This window comes from Gadus chalcogrammus, chromosome 5 (assembly GCF_026213295.1).
Source record: "Gadus chalcogrammus isolate NIFS_2021 chromosome 5, NIFS_Gcha_1.0, whole genome shotgun sequence".
NCBI classification, from domain to species: domain Eukaryota; kingdom Metazoa; phylum Chordata; class Actinopteri; order Gadiformes; family Gadidae; genus Gadus; species Gadus chalcogrammus.
In genome coordinates, this window is record NC_079416.1 from 4,596,560 (window position 1) to 4,617,741 (window position 21,182).

General features: G+C 47.8%; 1 protein-coding gene across 3 annotated transcripts in view; it reads left to right on the forward strand.

Annotated features, from left to right (window-relative positions):
- The window catches only part of LOC130382269 (syntaxin-binding protein 5-like), a 28,167-nt gene extending 7,399 nt beyond the window's left edge, over window positions 1–20,768 (forward strand). The window contains exons 5-29 of one of the 3 annotated variants that reach the window (XM_056589908.1): window positions 184–318; window positions 921–984; window positions 1,137–1,220; window positions 1,770–1,893; window positions 2,482–2,560; window positions 3,598–3,752; window positions 3,857–3,929; window positions 4,597–4,744; window positions 6,034–6,101; window positions 6,483–6,523; window positions 6,641–6,861; window positions 7,970–8,157; window positions 8,394–8,519; window positions 9,781–9,932; window positions 11,872–11,958; window positions 13,284–13,346; window positions 13,446–13,505; window positions 13,850–13,897; window positions 14,700–14,750; window positions 16,451–16,693; window positions 17,000–17,369; window positions 18,461–18,626; window positions 18,997–19,108; window positions 19,789–20,009; window positions 20,676–20,768. In XM_056589908.1, coding sequence (XP_056445883.1) covers window positions 184–318; window positions 921–984; window positions 1,137–1,220; window positions 1,770–1,893; window positions 2,482–2,560; window positions 3,598–3,752; window positions 3,857–3,929; window positions 4,597–4,744; window positions 6,034–6,101; window positions 6,483–6,523; window positions 6,641–6,861; window positions 7,970–8,157; window positions 8,394–8,519; window positions 9,781–9,932; window positions 11,872–11,958; window positions 13,284–13,346; window positions 13,446–13,505; window positions 13,850–13,897; window positions 14,700–14,750; window positions 16,451–16,693; window positions 17,000–17,369; window positions 18,461–18,626; window positions 18,997–19,108; window positions 19,789–20,009; window positions 20,676–20,717 — 3,121 coding nt within the window. In that variant the 3' untranslated portion in view covers window positions 20,718–20,768. Of the gene's footprint in view, window positions 1–183; window positions 319–920; window positions 985–1,136; window positions 1,221–1,769; window positions 1,894–2,481; window positions 2,561–3,597; window positions 3,753–3,856; window positions 3,930–4,596; window positions 4,745–6,033; window positions 6,102–6,482; window positions 6,524–6,640; window positions 6,862–7,969; window positions 8,158–8,393; window positions 8,520–9,780; window positions 9,933–11,871; window positions 11,959–13,283; window positions 13,347–13,445; window positions 13,506–13,849; window positions 13,898–14,699; window positions 14,751–15,039; window positions 15,169–16,450; window positions 16,694–16,999; window positions 17,370–18,460; window positions 18,627–18,996; window positions 19,109–19,788; window positions 20,010–20,675 lie in introns of all 3 variants that reach the window. The other 2 variants (XM_056589906.1, XM_056589907.1) reach the window with 2 other exon arrangements.
- Window positions 20,769–21,182: the final 414 nt, after the last annotated feature.

Sequence of the window (21,182 nt, forward strand, 5' to 3'; positions counted from 1 at the left end):
TTGTTCTGTCTAGGTTGTTTTACCTGCCAGGATTTGTCTAAACAAAAAAAGTTTTTTTTTTTTGAAAAAAGTTTCAAATAAGGATAATTCGGTTTTATCTCTTGGTTAGTATTGTGAAGATCTTTTTAAAATGTTGCGTGCACATTTTCATAACTTTGGGGTTGAACTGTGTTTATTCCCCAGGATCACGTACTGCCACCTGCCCTTCCAGAGTAAGTGGCTGTACATCGGGACGGAGCGGGGGAACATCCACATCGTCAACGTGGAGTCCTTCACCCTCTCGGGCTACGTCATCATGTGGAACAAAGCCATTGAGCTGTGAGCCCCGCTGCCTCCAAAACCCTCTCTCCCTCACTGACATTTTCCCTTCTTTGTGTCGGTAATTCTGCATCGAACAGTGTGAACCCTTTATTGTGGGGGGGGTAATGTTAATATTGTTTTGTGTTGTTTATCCTAGCATAAGGATATGGATACATTTTGTAAGGCTTAGGTTTACAAAATGTTTGTACACAGCCTTATGAACAAAAACTCCACATCCTATTCTACTTGTGACCACTGGTCACTGGTCTGTCCTCTTTGAATGATATATTTCTTTATGCAACATTTAAAGTGAAGCTAAGATATAGTATTGGCTAGGCAGACGGTGCATGTGCTCTGATCTGAGAGTGAGCCTACGCTGGCCTAAGCAGCGAAATCCAATATTCAGCAGTGTGTGTAACCGCGCACACAGCTTCAGGCACTGGGGATCTAAGGAGAATCAGTGCAAAGTGTTTGACTTACCGTTCTGTCGCTGTACTGTGACCTGTGTACTGCATTCGGTTTGTTCAATCTCCTGAATGTCACCCGTCCAAGGGATGCCAAATCATTTTATTCCATTTTATTTATTCAATCCATTTATTTTCTCCCCCTTCCTATTCCAGATCCACCAAGTCCCACCCTGGCCCTGTAGTCCACATCAGTGACAACCCAATGGACGAAGGCAAGGTATGGATCCTTCTGCTTCTAATCCAAGCCTTCCAAACTGGCCAATACACAACATGGGAACCTATGTTGACACCCCGTGTGTATTTCAGTCGACTGTAAGTCAAGCTGTATGTAGTTTGGTCGTGACCTCATGTTGTCTCCTTGTGTTGCAGCTTCTGATTGGTTTTGAATGTGGGATAGTGGTGCTGTGGGACCTCAAGTGTAAAAAGGCTGACTACCGCTACAGTTACGATGAGGTAAGGCACACGCACGCACGCACGCACGCACGCACGCACGCACGCACGCACGCACGCACGCACGCACGCACGCACGCACGCACGCACACACACGGCGCTGCTCAACGGTGTTTGTGGGGACATGGCTGCCGTCCTCACAACGGGCAGCTGGTTCCTTGGGACTGTTACTCTGGTGGGATTTTGACTCTGTGAATCTCACTCTCTCTCTCCCTCTCAGCCACACCTGTTACACCTAATGAGAGCTAAACAACTTAATTATGTTTCACCAGTCCTTAATTGGCTTGGAAATTAAGATAACGCTTATTAATCCCGCAAGACTAATTAAGGAATGCATGAAAGGCATGAAATTATGCAATATTGGACATACTTCCTAATCTACTAGCATGGATTCCATTCATTCCACGCATAGGATAATGACCGCCACTCCTGTGTTCAACTGAAGCAAACTGTCGTTGTCCTTACGGTCCCCACTTTGCATATGTTTTGGTAAGTGTGTGTGTGTTTCTGTTTGTGCGCGCGTGTGTTTGTTTGTGTGTGTGTGTGCTGCAGGCCATCCACTCGGTGGCCTGGCACCACGAGGGGAAGCAGTTTGTGTGCAGCCACTCTGACGGCACCCTGACCACTTGGAATGTACGAGTCACCGCCAAGCCTATCCAGACCATCACACCACATGGTGGGGACGCGTCGCGCGCACGCACCGCACGTACACCGCACGTACACAGTGAGTGAGCATGAGTCTATGTATTTGCGCGTGCAAATACATAGACTCATGCTCACTCACCACATGGCTCAAAAAGTACTTGCACATGCAGACACAGACTTACATACATGCATATACATACATATCACACCACACAGAAGGAGCTGTTGTGTGAATAAAAGCCATGCACGCACAGGTATAAAAGTACCCACAGCGTTTGTAGCTATAAATACAGTGCTTGGCATCATTGATATTTGTCGTTAGACCTCAATACACAATGCCTACTTCCTGTCTGGTCACATGATCCTCTCGTGTGGTGAAGTTGTGTAGTTAATGCAATAGAAAAACCCTTACTGGATCTACATTATACCATATTATTCATCACAATATAAAAGTAATTATGAGGTGAATGTAAACGTTATTGAAGAACAACCCGCTCACTCATTCATTATTAATCATAAATGTCTTCCATAATGGGTGTTGTAATGAATGAACTCGCTCTAGTGTGGCCATACATTTCTCTCTTCACATCCATGTCTGTGCATCCCCCCCCCCTCCCAGGCAAGCAGCCCAAAGACGGGAAGAAACCAGAACCCTGCAAGCCCATCCTCAAAGTGGAGTACAAGACCACGCGGGCCGGGTGAGCCATGACCCCTCCCCTTAGTCAGCCGGCTCTCCTTTCCACATCCTGTTTGAGGCGCTGGCCGTCCTGTTGTTGGGTACACACACCGGGACGCATTCCAACTGTCACTGTCTCCTCCCTTCTGCCTCCCCTCCACCTGCTCCTTCTCCCCCTCCTCCTCCTCCTCTCCCTTCTCCCCCTCCCCCTCCTCCTCCTCTCCCTCCTCCCTCCACCTCCTCCTCCTCTCCCTCCACCTCCTCCTGCTCCTCCTCTCCTTCTTCCCTCTCCACCTGCTCCTTCTCCCCCTCCTCTTTCTCTCCCTCCTCTCCCTCCTCCTCCTCCTCCTCCTCTCCCTTCTCCCCCTCTACCTGCTCCTCTTCCCCATCCACATGCTCCTCCCCCTCCTCCTGCTCCTCCTCCCATCCTCCCCCTCCTCCTCCTTCCCCTCCCTCTTCCCTTCTCTCATTGTCTCCTGTTCCTCCTCCTAATAAGCGGCTACAGTTGATCATGACGGCCATTAGCCACTGATTGGCTAGGTGGGATCTAATTAGGGCCCGTGTGAAAATGCTGCGCCGCATTTTCTGCGGCGCAACATATAATTTGTGGGGAAATCTTTCAAGAGGGGTTTTAAGGCTTTCGGCCTCATCACATCTGGTTTAAGCAAAACAGAAATGGCTTTCCATTTTATATTGTAGAAAATATACAGGTGTTCACGTTTTGCTAGTTTAGTTTGTTGATTAATTGAATTTGAATGAGTAGTTTACCTCGCCTAAAGATTAAACAGTAAACACTCAAATCAAACCCATGGAACAGAGCCAATCACTGGTCAAACATGCTGTTGGAACTTCTGATTGGCTGATTTGGCATAAGCTGAGGTGAGTAATATCACTGGGCAGAATTGTCAGCCAATCAGAACGCAAGATGCATAGCATGTTGCACACAGTGCCGGCACTGAGGATTAACCATTGTTTCTAGTCATTATTTACTCTTTGTCAAGTTGCTGTTGGCCGGTTTATGCGTGCATTTTCCAAGACGGTTTCTTGTCTTCGGTCCAGGGACGCCTTCATGGTGCTGTCGGGGGGGCTGTCCTACGACACGGTGGGGCGCAGGGCCTGCCTCACCGTGATGCACGGCAAGAGCACCGCTGTGCTGGAGATGGACTACCCCATCGTAGAGTTCCTCACGCTATGTGAAACTCCATACTCCAACGGTAACCCCTCACTGCCCCTGTGGTCAGTCGGCCGCGGTCTGTAGTTCTTTCATGCTGTTGGGTGCGAGAACCCCAACCTTTGTGTTTGTGATCTGTCTCGCCAGACGTCCAGGAGCCGTATGCTGTGGTGGTCCTGCTCGAGAAGGATTTAGTGGTGATCGACCTCGGACAAATTGGGTGAATATTTAACGGATCATTATAACAATGATGAAATTAGATTTGACTCATGTAGCACGTTTAATTGTGAACATTAGCGTGTTAACAGGGCTGATCCATTCTGTGGTAATTCGCTCTCTCTCTCCAATACCACACAACACTTAATGTCTTTGTACTGGCATCTCTGCATCCGGAGCCTTTTAAATGGGTGCCAGGTGATGTCACTTGCGTCATGACATCACTCGCTGTTAAGTGCTGCCCAAGAAGAATGATTTGAGTGTGCAACACATGACACATTTAATCCACTCCTCAGCTCCTCTGACGTTTAGCTATGCGTAGATAATGTAGATATAGCAATAAGGTTGACGTTTAGTGGTAAATAATGAGTTATAGTTACCTACCAGCCCTCAAATTAACTATGTTTGAACAGGAATAAGTAACATTTTAAGAGCACACATAATTAAAAACGAACCTACTAATAGGAAAGCCTACCTTTTAAAAATGGATTTGGTCATTTGATTTAAATTATTAGTTATACTTTCTGAATATGCTATCATCCAGAATACGTCGTCAGGAGACCCTCACTCTGTCTGTCCGTCCACAGATGGAGACAGATATTGGCTAGTTTAGTGTTTAGTGTTGAGTTGAAAGACTCCAGTTTCATCTGGCTGTAATGGTGTGTCCACAGCTACCCCATATTCGAGTCTCCGTACCCCCTGAGCATCCACGAGTCGCCGGTGACCTGCTGTGAATACTTTGCCGACTGCCCCGCCGAGCTGATCGCAGCGCTGTACTCGGTGGGCTCCAGGCAGAAGAGACAGGGTTACAGCAAGAAGGTACTTCATCATGGTCAAGCAATGGAGAGCATTCATTAGTAGATTAAAGGTACTGTAGGTATCTTTTAGGAGCTGTTGTTTGACATTTGTTAGTATGGCACCGCTGTCGCTCAGTTAAGAGTGAGTCAAAAGCTCTGCGAGAACATCGGTTTAAAGTGGACTGCGCCGGCCTCTTTATTAGACGACTGAGATTTGAGATCACTCCCGGGTCATTCTCGACCGATCTGGGCATCTGTTCCCTGATTGGTTTGAGGAATTCATCTTGCCTGTCAATCACAGGTGCATTAATGCAAACACTTCTGGGTTGCGGCGAATTGTATGGAGGGAGGGACTAGAGAGGGAGGGAGGGAGGGACTAGAGAGGGAGGGACTAGACAGGGAGGGACTAGAGAGGGAGGGAGGGAGGGAGGGACTAGACAGGGAGGGACTAGACAGGGAGGGACTAGAGAGGGAGGGAGGGAGGGACTAGAGAGGGAGGGACTAGACAGGGAGGGACTAGAGAGGGAGGGAGGGAGGGACTAGAGAGGGAGGGACTAGACAGGGAGAGACAGGGAGGGACTAGACAGGGAGGGACTAGACAGGGAGGGACTAGAGAGGGAGGGACTAGTGAAGGATGGTCTAAAGAGAGAGGGGCTAGAGAGGGCGGGACTAGAGAGGGAGGGAGGGACTAGACAGGGAGGGACAAGAGAGGGAGGGACTAGACAGGGAGGGACTAGACAGGAGGGACAAGAGAGGGAGGGACTAGACAGGGAGGGACTAGACAGGAGGGACAAGTGAGGGAGAGACTAGTGAAGGATGGTCTAAAGAGAGAGGGGCTAGAGAGGGCGGAACTAGAGAGGGAGGGACTCCAGAGGGAGATAGGAAGGGACTAGAGAGGGAGGGACTAGAGAGGGGGATAGGGAGGGACTAGAGAGGGAGGGACTAGAGAGGGAGGGACTAGAGAGAGAGGTAGGAAGGGACTAGAGAGGGAGGGACTAGAGAGGGAGGTAGGAAGGGACTAGAGAGGGAGGGACTAGAGAGGGAGGGGATTCATTTTGGTAACATTACATTCACATTTTTAATTAGTGATATTAAGTTAATTTTGAATGAGTGATCTTAAGGTTGTTTATAAGGATACAGCGAGAAGGTATCAGAGACTAGCTCAATGTATTGAATCTTCCAGGCATTGTGGATCCTTTTTATTTAGCACATGCTGTTAAAGTGGTGCCCTGGCAGCAACCATGGTGTTAATTGAATTGATCAGAGTAATGGTGCGATTGTTCTCATTAAGTTTTGTCACTCTAATTGCAGGAATGGCCCATTAGTGGTGGAAACTGGGGCCAGGGGACCCAGAGCTACCCGGAGATAGTCATCACTGGGTGAGTGGAGGCCGGCAGGGTTAGGGCATATGACCCATTAACCACCTCTAGATCTGTGTTCATTCCATTCTCTGGGGATGGGTCTTGATCAAGATTATAAACCTCTTGGCCTTATAAAAAGAGAATGTGAGTCCAAATAGTGCAACTATTTTCATTAAACTATATATAATATCAAGTCTTTGTTGGACGTCTTGGGTGGAGAGTGATAACAATTTATTCAGCAAAGTTTTTATCTTGATTCTGTTCCCAGATTATATTAATCTCTCTCTCTGTTAGTTGTTGTTTGACTCTGGAACTCATCCAAAGAAAAGCATTTAAATGTTCATGTACGACTATGATGAATTCCAAATATGTTTTTTTCTTTCTTTGCTTTCTGAACAGACATGCCGATGGCTCCCTTAAGTTCTGGGACGCCTCTGCTTGTAAGTAGAAACCGCCGCTAGCTACCAAATGAATCACACACACAAACAGCCAAAAGTTTATATTGTCTCCTTAGGTCCTCTAATTACATTTCTCTTATCTTTCTGCTCTGGGTGAAGTAATGTTCCAAATGCTGTACAAGCTGAAAACTGCCAAAGTGTTCGAGAGGCCCCGCGGCAAGGAAGACAAGCCGAGCACAGAGCTGGTGGAGGAGGATCCCTTTGCCATCCAGACCCTTTCCTGGTGCCCTGAGAGCAGGATACTGTGCGTGGCCGGAGTCTCTGCCCACGTCCTCGTTTATAGGTTCAGCAAGCAGGAGGTCACCACAGAAGAAGTGCAGGTGAGCAATAGGGTTCTGCCGTCAGTTTCTAGGAGGGAGAGATTTGTGTTTCTGTGTTTGTGTTTCTGTGTTTGTGTGTGTGTCTGTAGGCATTTTTGCACTTTCAAGCCGGTAGGGTCGAGGCTTGGCAAGCCCGGCAATTTTACTGTCTTACCGGGTGGTAAAATCAAGGAGCGGGCTTTCTTGGCTCACTGGAGAAGGCGGGGCTACGCATGGAGGGAAGAACTCTTTAGAATAATTTGCATAGTACGAATGTTTTAATTTTTTTACGATTCGCCTGCAAGTATGAGAATACATCTGAGTGTAGGCTACAAACGCGATTAACTATTAACAAGTGCAAAAACGGCAAGATATTCTTCATTTTGCTGGCCACTTGTTTTTTATCCCGACAAAAGCCTCGTAAGGACCGTTCCTCTGCGTCTTTCTCGTTGATCGCACCATTTTTTACCCATCTTCCTTTAATATGACTGCATCAGCTTCTCTTCAAAGCAGCTCGTGGATTTCACCATCTCTCCGGTTAGAACTGCTCATGCTGACATCGCTGTGTTGTCTCTGTTGTAGAGACAACGCAGCAACACCTCTACCCAAGCCCCGCCCCTGGACCGCGGAGCCGTGTAATCACATTAAAATGAAACCGTAAATATGTGTAGGGTCCGCGAGGGTAAATTGGGGTGCGAACTCAGGCCGGTATATTACCTCGGTCAGTGTAAACGCGTGCCGGGGAAAAGGCGTGCATAAGATGGGCATATTTGGCAGTGTAAAAACGTTTTGTGTTTGTGTATGTGATCTAAATGCTGTCAGAACTGGTTCTCTGTCATAACTTTTATTAAGAAATATTGATTATAAGTTAACCCATTTTATCATTGTGTTTATTTCTTTTCATTGATACCTTTTATAGGAAGAATATTTGATCGTGTTAATGAATCAATTCAGTTCTATTCATAGTCTTTATAAGACGGTATTAAATCTATTAACAGTATGTGATGGTCGTGATCATAAATAATGTCTCTGTCTCTCAATCCTCGCCCTCCTCCCTCTCACCCTCCACCTCTGTCTCTCTCACCCCTCTTCCTCACCCCCTCTCCCTCATATCCCCCCCGGACACCAGATGCTGGAGGTGCGCATGCAGAGTGATCTGAGTGATGTGGAGTCCCCGGAGCCAGCGGGGGATCAGACCCCCACACTGCCCGCCCCGGGGGCCGCCTCCTCCAGCCCCCAGGAGGGAGAGCCCCCCCTGCAGGCCGCCGCAGGCAGCACCCCATCGGACCCTCCCCGCGGCAACGTGCCATCTCTCCAGTATGCACCTCGGTTCTGATGGGTCTCTCTGGGGAAGCCACAGAGAGTGACTCCATGAATAGTAAAGCTGGTTTGATACTGTTGTTGATGTTGTTGTTCAATTCTCTCTCTCTCTCTCTCTCTCTCTCTCTCTCTCTCTCTCTCTCTCTCTCTCTCTCTCTCTCTCTCTCTCTCTCTCTCTCTCTCTCTCTCTCTCTCTCTCTCTCTCTCTCTCTTTCCCCCCCCCCCCCCCCCAGGGTGCGTGGCTCTCCTCTGAAGCAGTCTCCGGGCTACCAGCTGGACCTGGTGGTCCAGCTGGTGGGGGTGAGCGGCGAGCCCCCCCAGCAGATCACCAGCCTGGCCCACAACTCCTCCTACGGCCTGTGAGTAGGGCTGTCCCGACTGCACCATTCCTCTGTTTGTTTACCTCACTCAGTTTCTCATGTTTATACCGATCACTCACTCTCGTTGTATCTCTCTGTCTCTTTCAATTCAATTCAATTCAGAAGGTCTTCATTGGCACGGAAAATAGACATTTACTTTTACAAAGCAGATGATACTAACAGAACAAATTATCCAAACATAGGCAAGAACAATACAAATTCAAAATATATAATACCCCAGATATATAAAGAGTAATATACAGTGTGTGTGTATATATATATATATATATATATATAAGAAATCTATAAGAACAAGACAGAAGTACAGTAGTATAGTTGTCCTGTATTCCTTTTTGAGGCTGTACAGTCTTGGGTTGGGTGTGTGATTGTACATTGTTGGATATCTCTCTGCAGAGATATGGCAGTTGGTTTGATAACTAGGATGGGTCTGTGTAGTTCTCAGGAAGTTTGTGTTCCTGGTATCCGTTGGGATCCGGTATCTAGTTGCTCTGGGTACGACTGGAATACAGCCGCTTTCCTCTGGTCTGTTTATGGCTGTTCGTGGGCTTACATATTTGTGACTCAGGCTAAGCAGTCACTCACTCTCTCACTCACACACCCTGAGTCATAAAAGACACACACACTGCGACACCCGGCTGCCTTTACAGATGCCTCTTCCTTCGGCTGCTTCTCTCATCTATCTCCCTAAAACAAGTGTGCTGTGACGTGCAAAGCAGCCTCTAGTCGCTCTAATGGGAGGGCAGGGCATTAACAATGCTAGGGTTTGTGGTTCCAGTCCCAGTTGGGGTATCTCATGCTAAGAATGTATGCAATCAATGTACTGTGCAACAACTGGCATTTATTATACTCTCTCTCGATCTTCTCCCTCTGATCGTGTGTGTGTGTGTGTGTGTATGGGGGGGGGGGGGGGGGGGGGGGGGGGACTTCGATTCAATAACATTGAGGGCTGAATTGGATTTGTGCCGCTCTTAATGTACCAGAGCGTGGTCATAAAACCAGCAATGGGATGACTGTTGGAAACGCACAGAAAACGCACAACACATATGTTGGCTTCCAACCAGTCTCTGTTTAAACATGACGGTTTTCAGTATCAATGCAGTACTTTGAAAGATTCCAAGCACTGAAAACACTCATTCAATAAAAGCTTGCAGAAAAATAGAAACAACATGAATAGAACATACAGTGTGTGAACACCTTACTCCAAAAGGTAAAAAAAAAAGGCTCTCCCTCTCTCCCCCAGTGTGGTTTTGGGTAACAGTGGTGGACTGGCCGTTGTGGACTACCTCCAGCGCACGGTGCTCCTCAACATGGGCACGTCGGAGCTCTACACCCCCTCGGACCCCTACCAGAGGCAGCCGCGCTCCCCCCGCAAGACCCGCCACCCCTCTGGAGGTCAGCAGTCGGTCTTTTGTGTGGATGGGACGCTTTGTGACACTGAAGGCTTTCCAGTCCTTATAATAATAATTCTGTTCTTCTGTTTGTGTTTTCATTAAAAATATTTTCTCTTTTCCTCTCCCTCTGTCGGTCTCCTTCTCTTGCTCTGTCGGTCTCCTTCTCTCCCTCTGTCTCTCCCTCTGTCTCCCTCTCTCTGTCTCTGTCTCTGTCTCTGTCTCTCTCTCTCTCTCTCTCTCTCTCTCTCTCTCTCTCTCTCTCTCTCTCTCTCTCTCTCTCTCTCTCTCTCTCTCTCTCTCTCTCTCTCTGTCTCCTTCACTCTCTCTGTCTCTCTCTCTCTCTATCTCTCTCCTTCACTCTCTGTCTCCTTCACTCTCTCTGTCTCTCTCTCTCTCTATCTCTCTCCTTCACTCTCTCTGTCTCCTTCACTCTCTCTGTCTCTCTCTCACTCTCTCTTTCTCTCTCTGTCTCCTTCACTCTCTCTGTCTCTCTCTCTGTCTCTGTATCTTCTCTCTCTCTCTGTCTCTGTCCCTCTCTGTGTCTCTCTCTCTGTCTCCTTCACTCTCTCTGTCTCTCCCTCTGTCTGTCTCTCTCTCTTTATCTCTCTCTGTCTCTGTGTCTATGTCTATCTCTCTTCCTCTCTCTGTCACTCTTTCTCATCCACCTACAGAACAACACTTTGGGCAGTTGCTTTAAACAAATATATTATATAATCTGTAAAGATTTTGTGAGAATTCCCTTAGTGCCAACAATTTACTCACGCAATAACTTAAGGAATATTATCATCATCATTGTTACTGCCATCTTAAGCTTTAAAGCTATTTAATTGTGTTATATATATATATATATATATATATATATATATATATATATATATAATATTGTGTCAGTATGGGCAGAGATGGTGGGAGATGTTGTTAGAGAAAGGGAATCCTTGGCAGCCAGCTCTGGTTCTCGCTCTCTCCCCCCCTCCGTGTTCTCCCTCTCCCTGAAGTAGTTCCTCCCACTCAGCAGGGGGCATCTCCAACACAACCTCCATCTGTTCACCTGCGCTTTTGAAATACTGCAGAGCTCTGCTAATTACCAATGTTCTGCTGTTTGATACCATTCATAATGGGATTCAGTCCCTAATTAGTGATCGGTCATTTTGTCTTGCCTACGTGTTGATTTATTTCACTACACTAGTCCTGTGAGACCATACTCGATATGCACTTTGATTTCCACAGTGACTACAGTCTGGCTTTAGCTGGACAGATTTACCTTTTCCATTATGGGTGCGGCCTTACGTTGTTCAGAATCCAGCCAATCAGATTGATGCTCCTGCTCTCTCCGCCGTTGAATGTGGTTTGAAGTTGAGCAAAAACGTTTTCCAATCCGATAAAAGCCATTGGTGCAAATTGCAAATTTCTGCAATCTTTTATTGCCATTATTCTGTCTATTTTGCATAAAAAACTTTCTGAGTGCTCCGTTGAACGATACGTTTGCTTGAGCCCCTCCATTACTCTTCCCATCCGTCAGACTGCGGCCGGTCGCATCAGGCTGGGTTCACGAGGTCACGACAATGCACCACTGTTTGAGTCCCACTGGGTTACATGGTCCATGTCAACATACACTGTTTGTTGCCTGTATGCATTTGTTTTGTTGTCTCTGAAATGTCTTTCTTACTTTGTTCTTTTTTTCTGCATTTCATTCCACTCTTTTAATTATTTTTTTCTTCTGTAGCAGGCCAGTGCTAGATTCAAAATTTTTGCACATGTTAAGTGTAGTGCTAATCGTCTTAAGTACACACAGTATTTGCTTTTACTTAGAACAGTGTGGATCTAGCCTTGAGCAACGTTTTTGTGGCTTTCATTTGGATATCATTCTGTTTTGATTTCTGGCTAATCTTTTCTCTGTCACCTTCTCACGTCGCTCTCGTCTTCTCTGTGGCCTTCTAAAGACTTTCCACATGGGAAGCCTTCTTGCATGTCCAGCCTTTCTAACTTGTGTACCGAGTCTGTGAAAAAACTCAGCTTCTATCACTTCAGTAAGTCATGTCTGTCGGTTTCTCTCTGTTTCCCTTTCCAGTTCCTCATTCAAGTTTTCTGTTTTGTCCTAGTAAATCAAGCTCCCTCACTCGATCTCTCTTCATCCCTCTCTCTCTTTCTCTCTCTCTCGATATCTCGATCTCTCTCTCGGTCTCACCACTTACACTCTCTCTATATTTGTGTGTGTTTGTCTTTCCTCTGTGTTTTTCTGTTGGGTTCCTGTTCCCAGTAGAGCAGATTTTCTCAAACCAGTGGACCAATGATGACTGGTTCCCACTCAGGTCCCCCTATTATATCACTGACGATTTAAAACCTGCGCCTCCCGTTACATGTGCGCCAAATAAATACGCTGACCCATCAGAACCAAACGACAACAAATCCCATCACATTCAACAGATTGAGAACTGACACTTCACTTTGATATATATCTTAATTTGTCTGATAAAGTTCTGTTATATTACATCGTATTTATGTAGTCTCCGTGGGCCCAAGGGGCCGAGGTCTAGAGGCAAGGCAAGGCAAGGCAACTTTATTTATATAGCACTTTTCTTACACAAGGCAGACTCAAAGTGCTTCACATATAAACATTTTCATACAATAAAATAAAATAATAGATAAGTAGAGGGCAGAGGGTTGAGGGTAGAGGCTGGAGAAGTTTGAGAAAGGCTACAGTAGAACAAACCAGTAGAACACCAGTAGAACACAGAAGTAGACCACACCAGTAGAACACACCAGTATAACAGTGCCCGTAGGCACACTGACCATATGCTACCATCATGGTATCCTATGTCACGGCCCGGATTGGGAGGGTCCAGTAAATCATACGGTCTTGGCACCGTTATTAGACCTGATGTACAGAGGGGCCACACCCCCACCCAGCACAGTTCCCCCTCCTGCCTCTCTCCCTGTGATGTGATCCAGTCGCTAGCTTAGTGGAAGACATCCAATGAACATTTAATTATGTTTGTCACCGGAGCCTTTGATTGGTGAACGGTGTAGGATTTGGTCAAATGGCCCCAATGTCCTCCGACAACTTTAAACAAATAAACCTCCAGAAATGAATTTATTAGACGTATCGAACGGCTAATGAGTAAATGTTGAAAAGATATGAACCGGTTCAATTAAGTCTGATAAATGCAAGTTCATGCTAGTTATAAGCATGGCATGTGTCCTGGAACAGGGTAGGCTGCACGTTGTGCTGATAGCTAGCATGTATTCTACCCCATGTCAGGCTACATGCACGTCATCAGCATGGCTTTCATCCCTGCACATGGGAGGTTGACCGTTAAAACAAGTTTATTTTCTGCTCCGTTTCTCTCTTCAGCGTTGTGCGACGGTAACGACGGCCCCACAGCCTCAGAAGACCGCTGCAAATCGCCCACTTCAGGTAGGCTCTGTTTGTGTTGTGGCGACTTTTCTAAAGCACTTTGACTTCAATGCTGAGTGTGGTTTGACACGGCTGCCTCCGGTGTCGCTGATCCTGTAGGATCTGCCTCTCCCTGCAATTCAGACGAAGAGCCAAAGCAACAAAGGTTCCTTGCTCTGGGTACTGTATCGCACCACGCAGCCACAATACCCTTTGACAATGGGAATGCACCATTACCCTGTAGCACGTGTCCAGCGACAGGATTGATTTCAAGGAAGTATCCTTCATATGAACAAAAATGATACCCAAGATCCAAATCTGGCTTTGTCAACATAGAAGAAAAGCAACTGAATTTGTAGAAAGCTATGTGTCCGATCCGCACTATACACACGTTTCACATTTGGGTATTAACCGTTATAAGTTGGTATTGGTGCGTTCCTATTTAAAGGACTAATAAACATCCTGCCTTATTCCCGGTCATTTTATTTATTTTGTTTTTGTTTTATTCTGGAACACATTCACAGTGAAGACAAAGAGCAGGCGCTTCTCCAAGACGGTGTCCAGTGACTTTGGTACTGTATGACCTCTGTGTATTGCTCTGTCCCACTTCCTGTGGTTTCCCGCTATGTGGTGAATCACGGGAAGCTCGCCTCACCCCTCTGTGCTTCTGTGCGGCAAAAACCTCTCTTCTGTGCATCTTGTGCCAATCGCAGACTGCGGTGCATCAGGACGAGTGTTGTGTGCTCACTAATCACCAGGTGTTGGGGCCTTTGTTGTGTGTCTCTATGGTCGTCATACGATTGATCAATCCGATCTGTTTTTGTCCACAAGTGCATGTTTTCCTTTGCTGTTTCTGGTCTCCTCTATGCACCACGTGATAAGAGGAAAAACTGCTTCACTACACTTGTGGTGGTGCCGAACACGCTTAATTCTGCACACTTCTAACCTCTGGGCAAATCAGCAACTCCGAATCCTCTCCGGTCGTAGACGCAGTTTCTGTTCACTGCCGTGTTTTTGTGATCGCAGGTGCGCAGTGCTGTAAAAAATAATAAGACAACTCACCGTTTTTATGGACTTTGTCTTCTGCTGCCGCTCTCTAACCCTGACTTGACCACATTCTAATGATGTAATTTCCTTCCTGCTTCCTGCTTGATTAACATGACAGCCACCATGTAGCTTTTAACAGAGAGAGAGAGAGAGGTCTGACTGCGGTGTCACCTCCGCCCTTTCTTTCCAACACACATGTCATCAATCCACGAATGCAAGCTGTCATTAAATGAACTTCGAATGGGGGGGTGATAAGGAAGAAAGCTGTTAGAAGTGGAACGTCACTGTCCTCTCGTAAAAGAAGAAATGTCTCCTCTCTCCTTACAGCCAAGATCTCAAGGAAAATAAATTCCTCCACTGAGCAAAAGCCAGACACTGGTAAGCCCGAGCAACTGTTGGAACTAACCCTGCTGATTTTACAGTCCATCATATTGTTCTTACAGGTGTGGTGCCGTTGTTTATTCGTGTTTGTAGTTCTTTTTTTTCCCACTTCTATATTGTAGCCAATCTGCCGCTTAGTGTGTGTGTGTGTGTGTGTGTGTGTGTGTGATTGTGTGTGTGTGATTGTGTGTGTGTGTGTGTGTGTGTGTGTGTGTGTGTGTGTGTGTGTGTGTGTGTACATCTGTGTGTGTGTGTTGGGGGGGGGGGGGGGGTTGCTGGGGAGCAGTGGTGTCGCGGCGGTCTTGGTGCAGGCGTTCTCTCCCCTCTAGGAAGCATTGCATGAGTCTGAGGAGAGGCCCGGACGTGGCGCGGCTCACCCTGGACGTGCGCAGAACGCACTCAGAACAGGACCTCAGTGAGTTGGGCGCCCGAGCCTCCGCGCCTCAGGGCGGCCGGGGCGGCGCTCGCTGCCTGGTGTGACTAACCCCGCCCCCACGGCAGTGTTTTGGTGCCTTGCTGTCTCTGATATGGCGGTAGCAGTCTCTGATGGACACTAACATCTAAAAACAATTCCCACGATTCTCACCAGGCTTTTTCTTTTTATAACTGCTTCCTGATGCGTTGGTGTTGCATATCCTGCTTTTCCTGTTTAGATCCTGTCCCCAGACAGGACAAGTGGGCGTGGTGCATTCATCCTAACTGCTTTTTATCACCTAGCATAACGAGTTCCTGTTCGGAATCAGTTTTTTCTTTTTTTTTTTGGAAGGAGAGTCGATAGTGAGACTTTCCACCTGTGTCCAAACAGCAACAAAGCGTCCTCGTGGATTGCCTGTTGATAATTGCCGGTGTTTTGGGTTTGCTGCTATGTGTACTCTCCATTAATGGCAATTGGCTATAAATATAACCATGAAGCTATTTTAAAACTGTTTGTTAACATTCAGTGAAGGACTTTATTTTCCCTTCACTCACTCTGAGGTGATATGCTGGGTTTAAATCTGTCTGCTATGAAAACTGTACACTATTTAAACTATGTGCACTATATGTACACTGTACACTATAACTATCAGTGAAGGCATGGGATGGTCGCAACCTACTAACATTGAATGGGGAATTCTGCAGGTTGATGGTTTTCATCCTAACTGCTCCACCGTTCTGCTGCTGCTGCTCACTTTGTAAAAACAATTGTCTCATGTATTCTCCTGGTTCTCCCCCTCCTCCATCTCCCCCTCCCCCTCCCCCTCCTCCTCCCTGGTTCTCCTTCTCCTCCTACTGGTTCTCCTCCCCCTCCTCCTCCTCCTCCTGGTTCTCCTCCTGGTTGTCCTCCCCTTCCTCCTCCCCCTCCTCCTCCTGGTTCTCCTCCTGGTTCTCCTCCCCTTCCTCCTCCCCCTCCTCCTCCTGGTTCTCCTCCTCCTTCTCCTGGTTCTCCTCCTCCTCCTCCCCCTCCCCCTCCTCCTCCTCCTCCTCCCCCTCCCCCTCCTCCTCCTGGTTCTCCTCCTCCTCCTCCTGGTTCTCCTCCTCCTCCTCCCCCTCCCCCTCCCCCTCCTCCTCCTCCTCCTCCTACTACTGGTTCTCCTCCTCCTCCTCCTCCTCCTCCTCCTCCTACTACTGGTTCTCCTCCTCCTCCTCCCCCTCCCCTCCCCCTCCTCCTCCTCCTCCTCCTACTACTGGTTCTCCTCCTCCTCCTCCTACTCATCCAGACGCCAAGGACAGCTCCTTCAGCCGCTCCCGCAGCTCCAGCGTCACCAGCATCGAGCGCGAGTCCCGTGAGGTCATCTCCTCCTTCCACTTCTGCGAGACGTTCCCCCGCAAGGTGACGGAGGGCGGGCCGGGCCCCTGCCTGATGGTGGGCACCAGCCAGGGCGCGGTGTTGCTGCTGGACCTCAGCCTGCCCCCCGCGGCCGACCAGCGGCTCTCCCAGCCTGTGGGCGTGTCCAGCTGCGGTGAGCTCCACCGCTTTAGGGCAAATAAAACACGCATGCGTCAACGCAACGCTGACATTGAAAACGGGTCTTTTTAAAACCTATTTTATTGAACGTATTTATCTTGGGCGCTTTTCCCCTTTGGATGAACGCATCTAAACTGACTGTACAAATGTTCAATGAAGGTTAAGGTCATTATTATTTGAGCAAATGATGATCCACAGCTCCTGTTTTGAATTGATTTTGGATGTGAAAGAGGACGTTAATAACACTGGGAGGTCTACCAGCCGGAAGCAGGCCCTCTAACGTGTGCTCTCGTCGCTCCAGGCACCCTGGTGCGACTGAAGGGTGGGGTGATGACCATGGCTCTCCTGGACGCCGCCGGCGCACTGCTGCCCCCTGCCTATGAGCCGTGGTACGACCCCAACGCCTCGGACGAGGACAAGGAGAAGGAGCGGAGCAGGAGGCGCGGGCCGACGTCCCCGGCCGCCTCCCAGGAGGGCGGCGCGGCGGACGGGCAGTACGCGGTGGTGTGCCTGGAGAAGCAGGCCACGGTGGTGGCCATGCCCTCCCAGACGGCCGTCTTCAAACACAACATCACCGAGAGCTCCTTCGTGCTGCGGGCCGACGTGGTGCAGATGGCCGCCAGCAACTGCATCGCCTGCTTCTGCGCCAACGGGCACATCATGACCCTGAGGTACCCCTCAAACACACTACCCCCTGGGTTGGTCTACATCAGGACCCTGAGGTACCCCTCAAACACACTACCCCATGGGTTGGTCTACATCAGGACCCTGAGGTACCCCTCAAACACACTACCCCCTGGGTTGGTCTACATCAGGACCCTGAGGTACCCCTCAAACACACTACCCCCTGGGTTGGTCTACATCAGGACCCTGAGGTACCCCTCAAACACACTACCCCCTGGGTCGGTCTACATCAGGACCCTGAGGTACCCCTCAAACACACTACCCCCTGGGTTGGTCTACATCAGGACCCTGAGGTACCCCTCAAACACACTACCCCTGGGTTGGTCTACATCATGACCCTGAGGTACCCCTCAAACACACTACCCCCTGGGTTGGTCTACATCATGACCCTGAGGTACCCCTCAAACACACTACCCCCTGGGTTGGTCTACATCATGACCCTGAGGTACCCCTCACCCCCCCCCCCTCAGTTTGTCCACCTCATGACCCTGAGGTACCCCTCAAACACACTACCCCCTGGGTTGGTCTACATCAGGACCCTGAGGTACCCCTCTCAAACCCCCCCCCCTTGGTTAGCACCAAAGGTTTACTTACATTAGTCAAAAAGATAGTGGACCCTAATAGTCATATAGTATTGTATGTAGGATCATTATAAATGTATAATGATAGGAAAAGCTAGAGTCAGATTAACCAGGCCTTTGGTGCATTTCCGTACTGCAACAAGGATAATTGACCAAGTTGTTATAGACTCACTGGTCTGGCAGCAAAGAGCAGAAGGGCAACATGAATAGAGTTATCTCATAATGGGTAGGAATCCAGAGCTGTAGAGGTGGTCCACCTCCAGCACAAAGATGCTGGGTTCGATCCCCAAAATGTTCCCCTCAACGTATCCTTCTGAATCCTCGTTGACCCCTCCTTACATTCTTGGCCAGGTCACTATTCCAAAAAGGATTTTAATCTCAATGAGTCTCGACTGGCTTAATAAAGGTTATAATTAAGAAGTATATTTGGATAAAAGCTTCTTGCCCCGTGACAGCATTGTAACCTTCTCCATCCTCTCTTTCTCCTACTTTGACAGTTTGCCCAGCTTGCGCCCCCTGCTGGACGTCAACTACCTGCCTCTCACCGACATGCGGATAGCACGGACGTTTGCCTTCTCCAACCTGGGCCAGGCGCTGTACCTGACCTCCCCCGCGGAGGTGCAGAGGATCACCTACAGCCAGGAGACCTGTGACAACCTCCAGGTCAGCATGGCCCCCCTCTCAGCCTCGGGGACACTTGGATACATTTGTGTTCATTATAACCAACATATTTTAGTTTTCATTGCAGACGTGTATCTCATGCATTACAATACAATTAACATACATGTATTAATTGTTTAATTTAAAGTAGTGATCTCGAAGAAGTTGTGATTCGTCCCAGAGATACAAACTGTTAAACATTTATAATACTGCAGTTGTAAAGGCTTTCATGGGCCACTTGGCGATAGGTAGTTACCAAACAGACATTATTTAAATGAACATCTTGGAGACTGCCACTTTAACAATAATAATAGACATGACTATGGCCACAGATGAGCAGGTCAGAATATGGGTGTGTTCTTGCCCCCTGCAGGAGATGCTGTGTGAGCTGTTCACCCCTGTGGAGACACCAGAAGCTCCGAACCGAGGCTTCTTCAAGGGCCTGTTTGGGGGAGGGGCTCAGTCCCTGGACCGGGAAGATCTCTGTGAGTCCCGTAACATCACTGCATCATGTTCACGTTGGAGTCTTTATTATGTTCACGTTGTAGCATTTCATTATGTTCACGTTGGAGTCTTTCATTATGTTCAGGGTTGGAGTCCTTCATTATGTTCACGTTGGGGTCCTTCCTGTTCCTGTTGAAGTCCTTCATGTTCACGTTGTAGTCATATATCATGTTCATTTTGGAGTCCTTCATATTCACATTGTAGTCTTCTATCATGTTCACTTTGGGAGTACTTCATGTTCACATTGTAGTCTTTTATTATGTTCATGTTGGAGTTCTTCATGTTCATGTTGTAGTATTTTATCATGTTCATGTTGTTGTCCTTTATGTTCAAGGTGTAGTCCTTTTAAGTTCAGGTTGTAGTGTTTTATCATGTCGATATTGTTCTTTCATCATGATCTACAATGTGATCATGTCCTTCATAATCAAACTGGGGACCTTTATGATCACATTGTTGTCATTTAGGCGTTCTAGTTTTTCATGTATGAAATCCATGTTCACATCGCAGGCATCCTTTATAGTTTTTGCTTCTCATCTAGTGTGTGTGTGTGTGTGTGTGTGTGTGTGTGTGTGTGTGTGTGTGTGTGTGTGTGTGTGTGTGTGTGTGTGTGTGTGTGTGTGTGTGTGTGTGTGTGTGTGTGTGTGTGTGTGTGTTTGTTCAGTCGGAGAGACCGCTGCGGGGAAGGCCTCCCGCAGTCTGGCCCAGCACATCCCGGGTCCCGGGGGCATGGAGGGCATGAAGGGGGCTGCGTCGGGGGTGGTGGGGGACCTGGCCCGCGCCCGCATCGCCCTGGACGAGAGAGGACAGAAGCTGGGCGAGCTGGAGGAGCGCACGGCGGCCATGATGGCCAGCGCCGACTCCTTCTCCAAACACGCTCACGACGTACGCAGAAGTCCTTCCCTCCCTCCTCATCCCTCCCCCTCTCCCGTCCACACTCCTCGCTTCTTTTCCCCTTATTCTACGGTGGCTCGGCGCGGTCACCTGATCATTGCAGTGACATCCGCGATGATGAACTCAGTTCGCTGTTTGCTTCCTAATCTCAAAATCTGTCCTATTTCAACAAGCATGCAGAGAAAATGGTCAAACTGACCTCTCCGTGCTATGCTTCTATTAAACCCTCATGACCCTTTTTAATGAGGCTTGTATAGTTAGAGGAACGAACAAATGATAATCGATAATAACCTTTGGCCTCCTCAGGCATGGGCACCTTTAAACTGCTAGTGGAAACGTTAAAGAATCTGCGCGTACGGAACGGCCAGAAGTGCCAATGTTAAAACCTTTTATATATATCTTCCATCAAACACACTATAAGACATATGGTCAATTATATTTAAACTATTGCAGATAAACATTTTAATACAATAATCTTCAGGTTAAAGGTTCCGAGTCCGAAGCTCAATGTCTGTGGTCGGCCTGTTGGCATCATGAGCAAGATTCTCTCCTACATATTCTTAATTTTTGGGTGTACAAATTCTTGGTTTGGATTAAAGCCTCTGTTTAATGACTTGTGATTTTTTTATATGTATATATTCTGTTTTCCTTCCCCAGATGATGTTGAAGTACAAAGACAAGAAGTGGTACCAGCTCTGATGTCGGCACGGCTGAGAACTTCAGACTCTGTAGCAACACACTCCAGTCTTCTCTGGGGGGAGGCCATAATGTCCCTGCCTTTCCCTTTTACCTCCCCAAGGGCCCCCAGAGGTGTTGGTATAATTATTTTTTTTGGCACACCATCATTAATTGGGATCACGTTACTTTGTTCAACCGAGGAAAACGAAGAGGAGTGTCAGACACCTGCGGAAGGGTAGAGAAGCGAGAGGGAGCGAAGAGGAATACTTTTTGCGTTTTTCAGGACGGTGGATTGTGGATTCTGACACTCTGGGGAGCAGAGAGCTAGAGAGCCAGTCACATCCATGAGTAACGCACTCGTTTAGAGGAATACACATTAATATATGATATACTGCTGTTTTATTAAAACGGAAGGAAGACTGTTTGTGGTGGCCTGATTGATGTTGTTTTGTTTGTTTATTTTATCGTTATTGCATTTTATGGTGT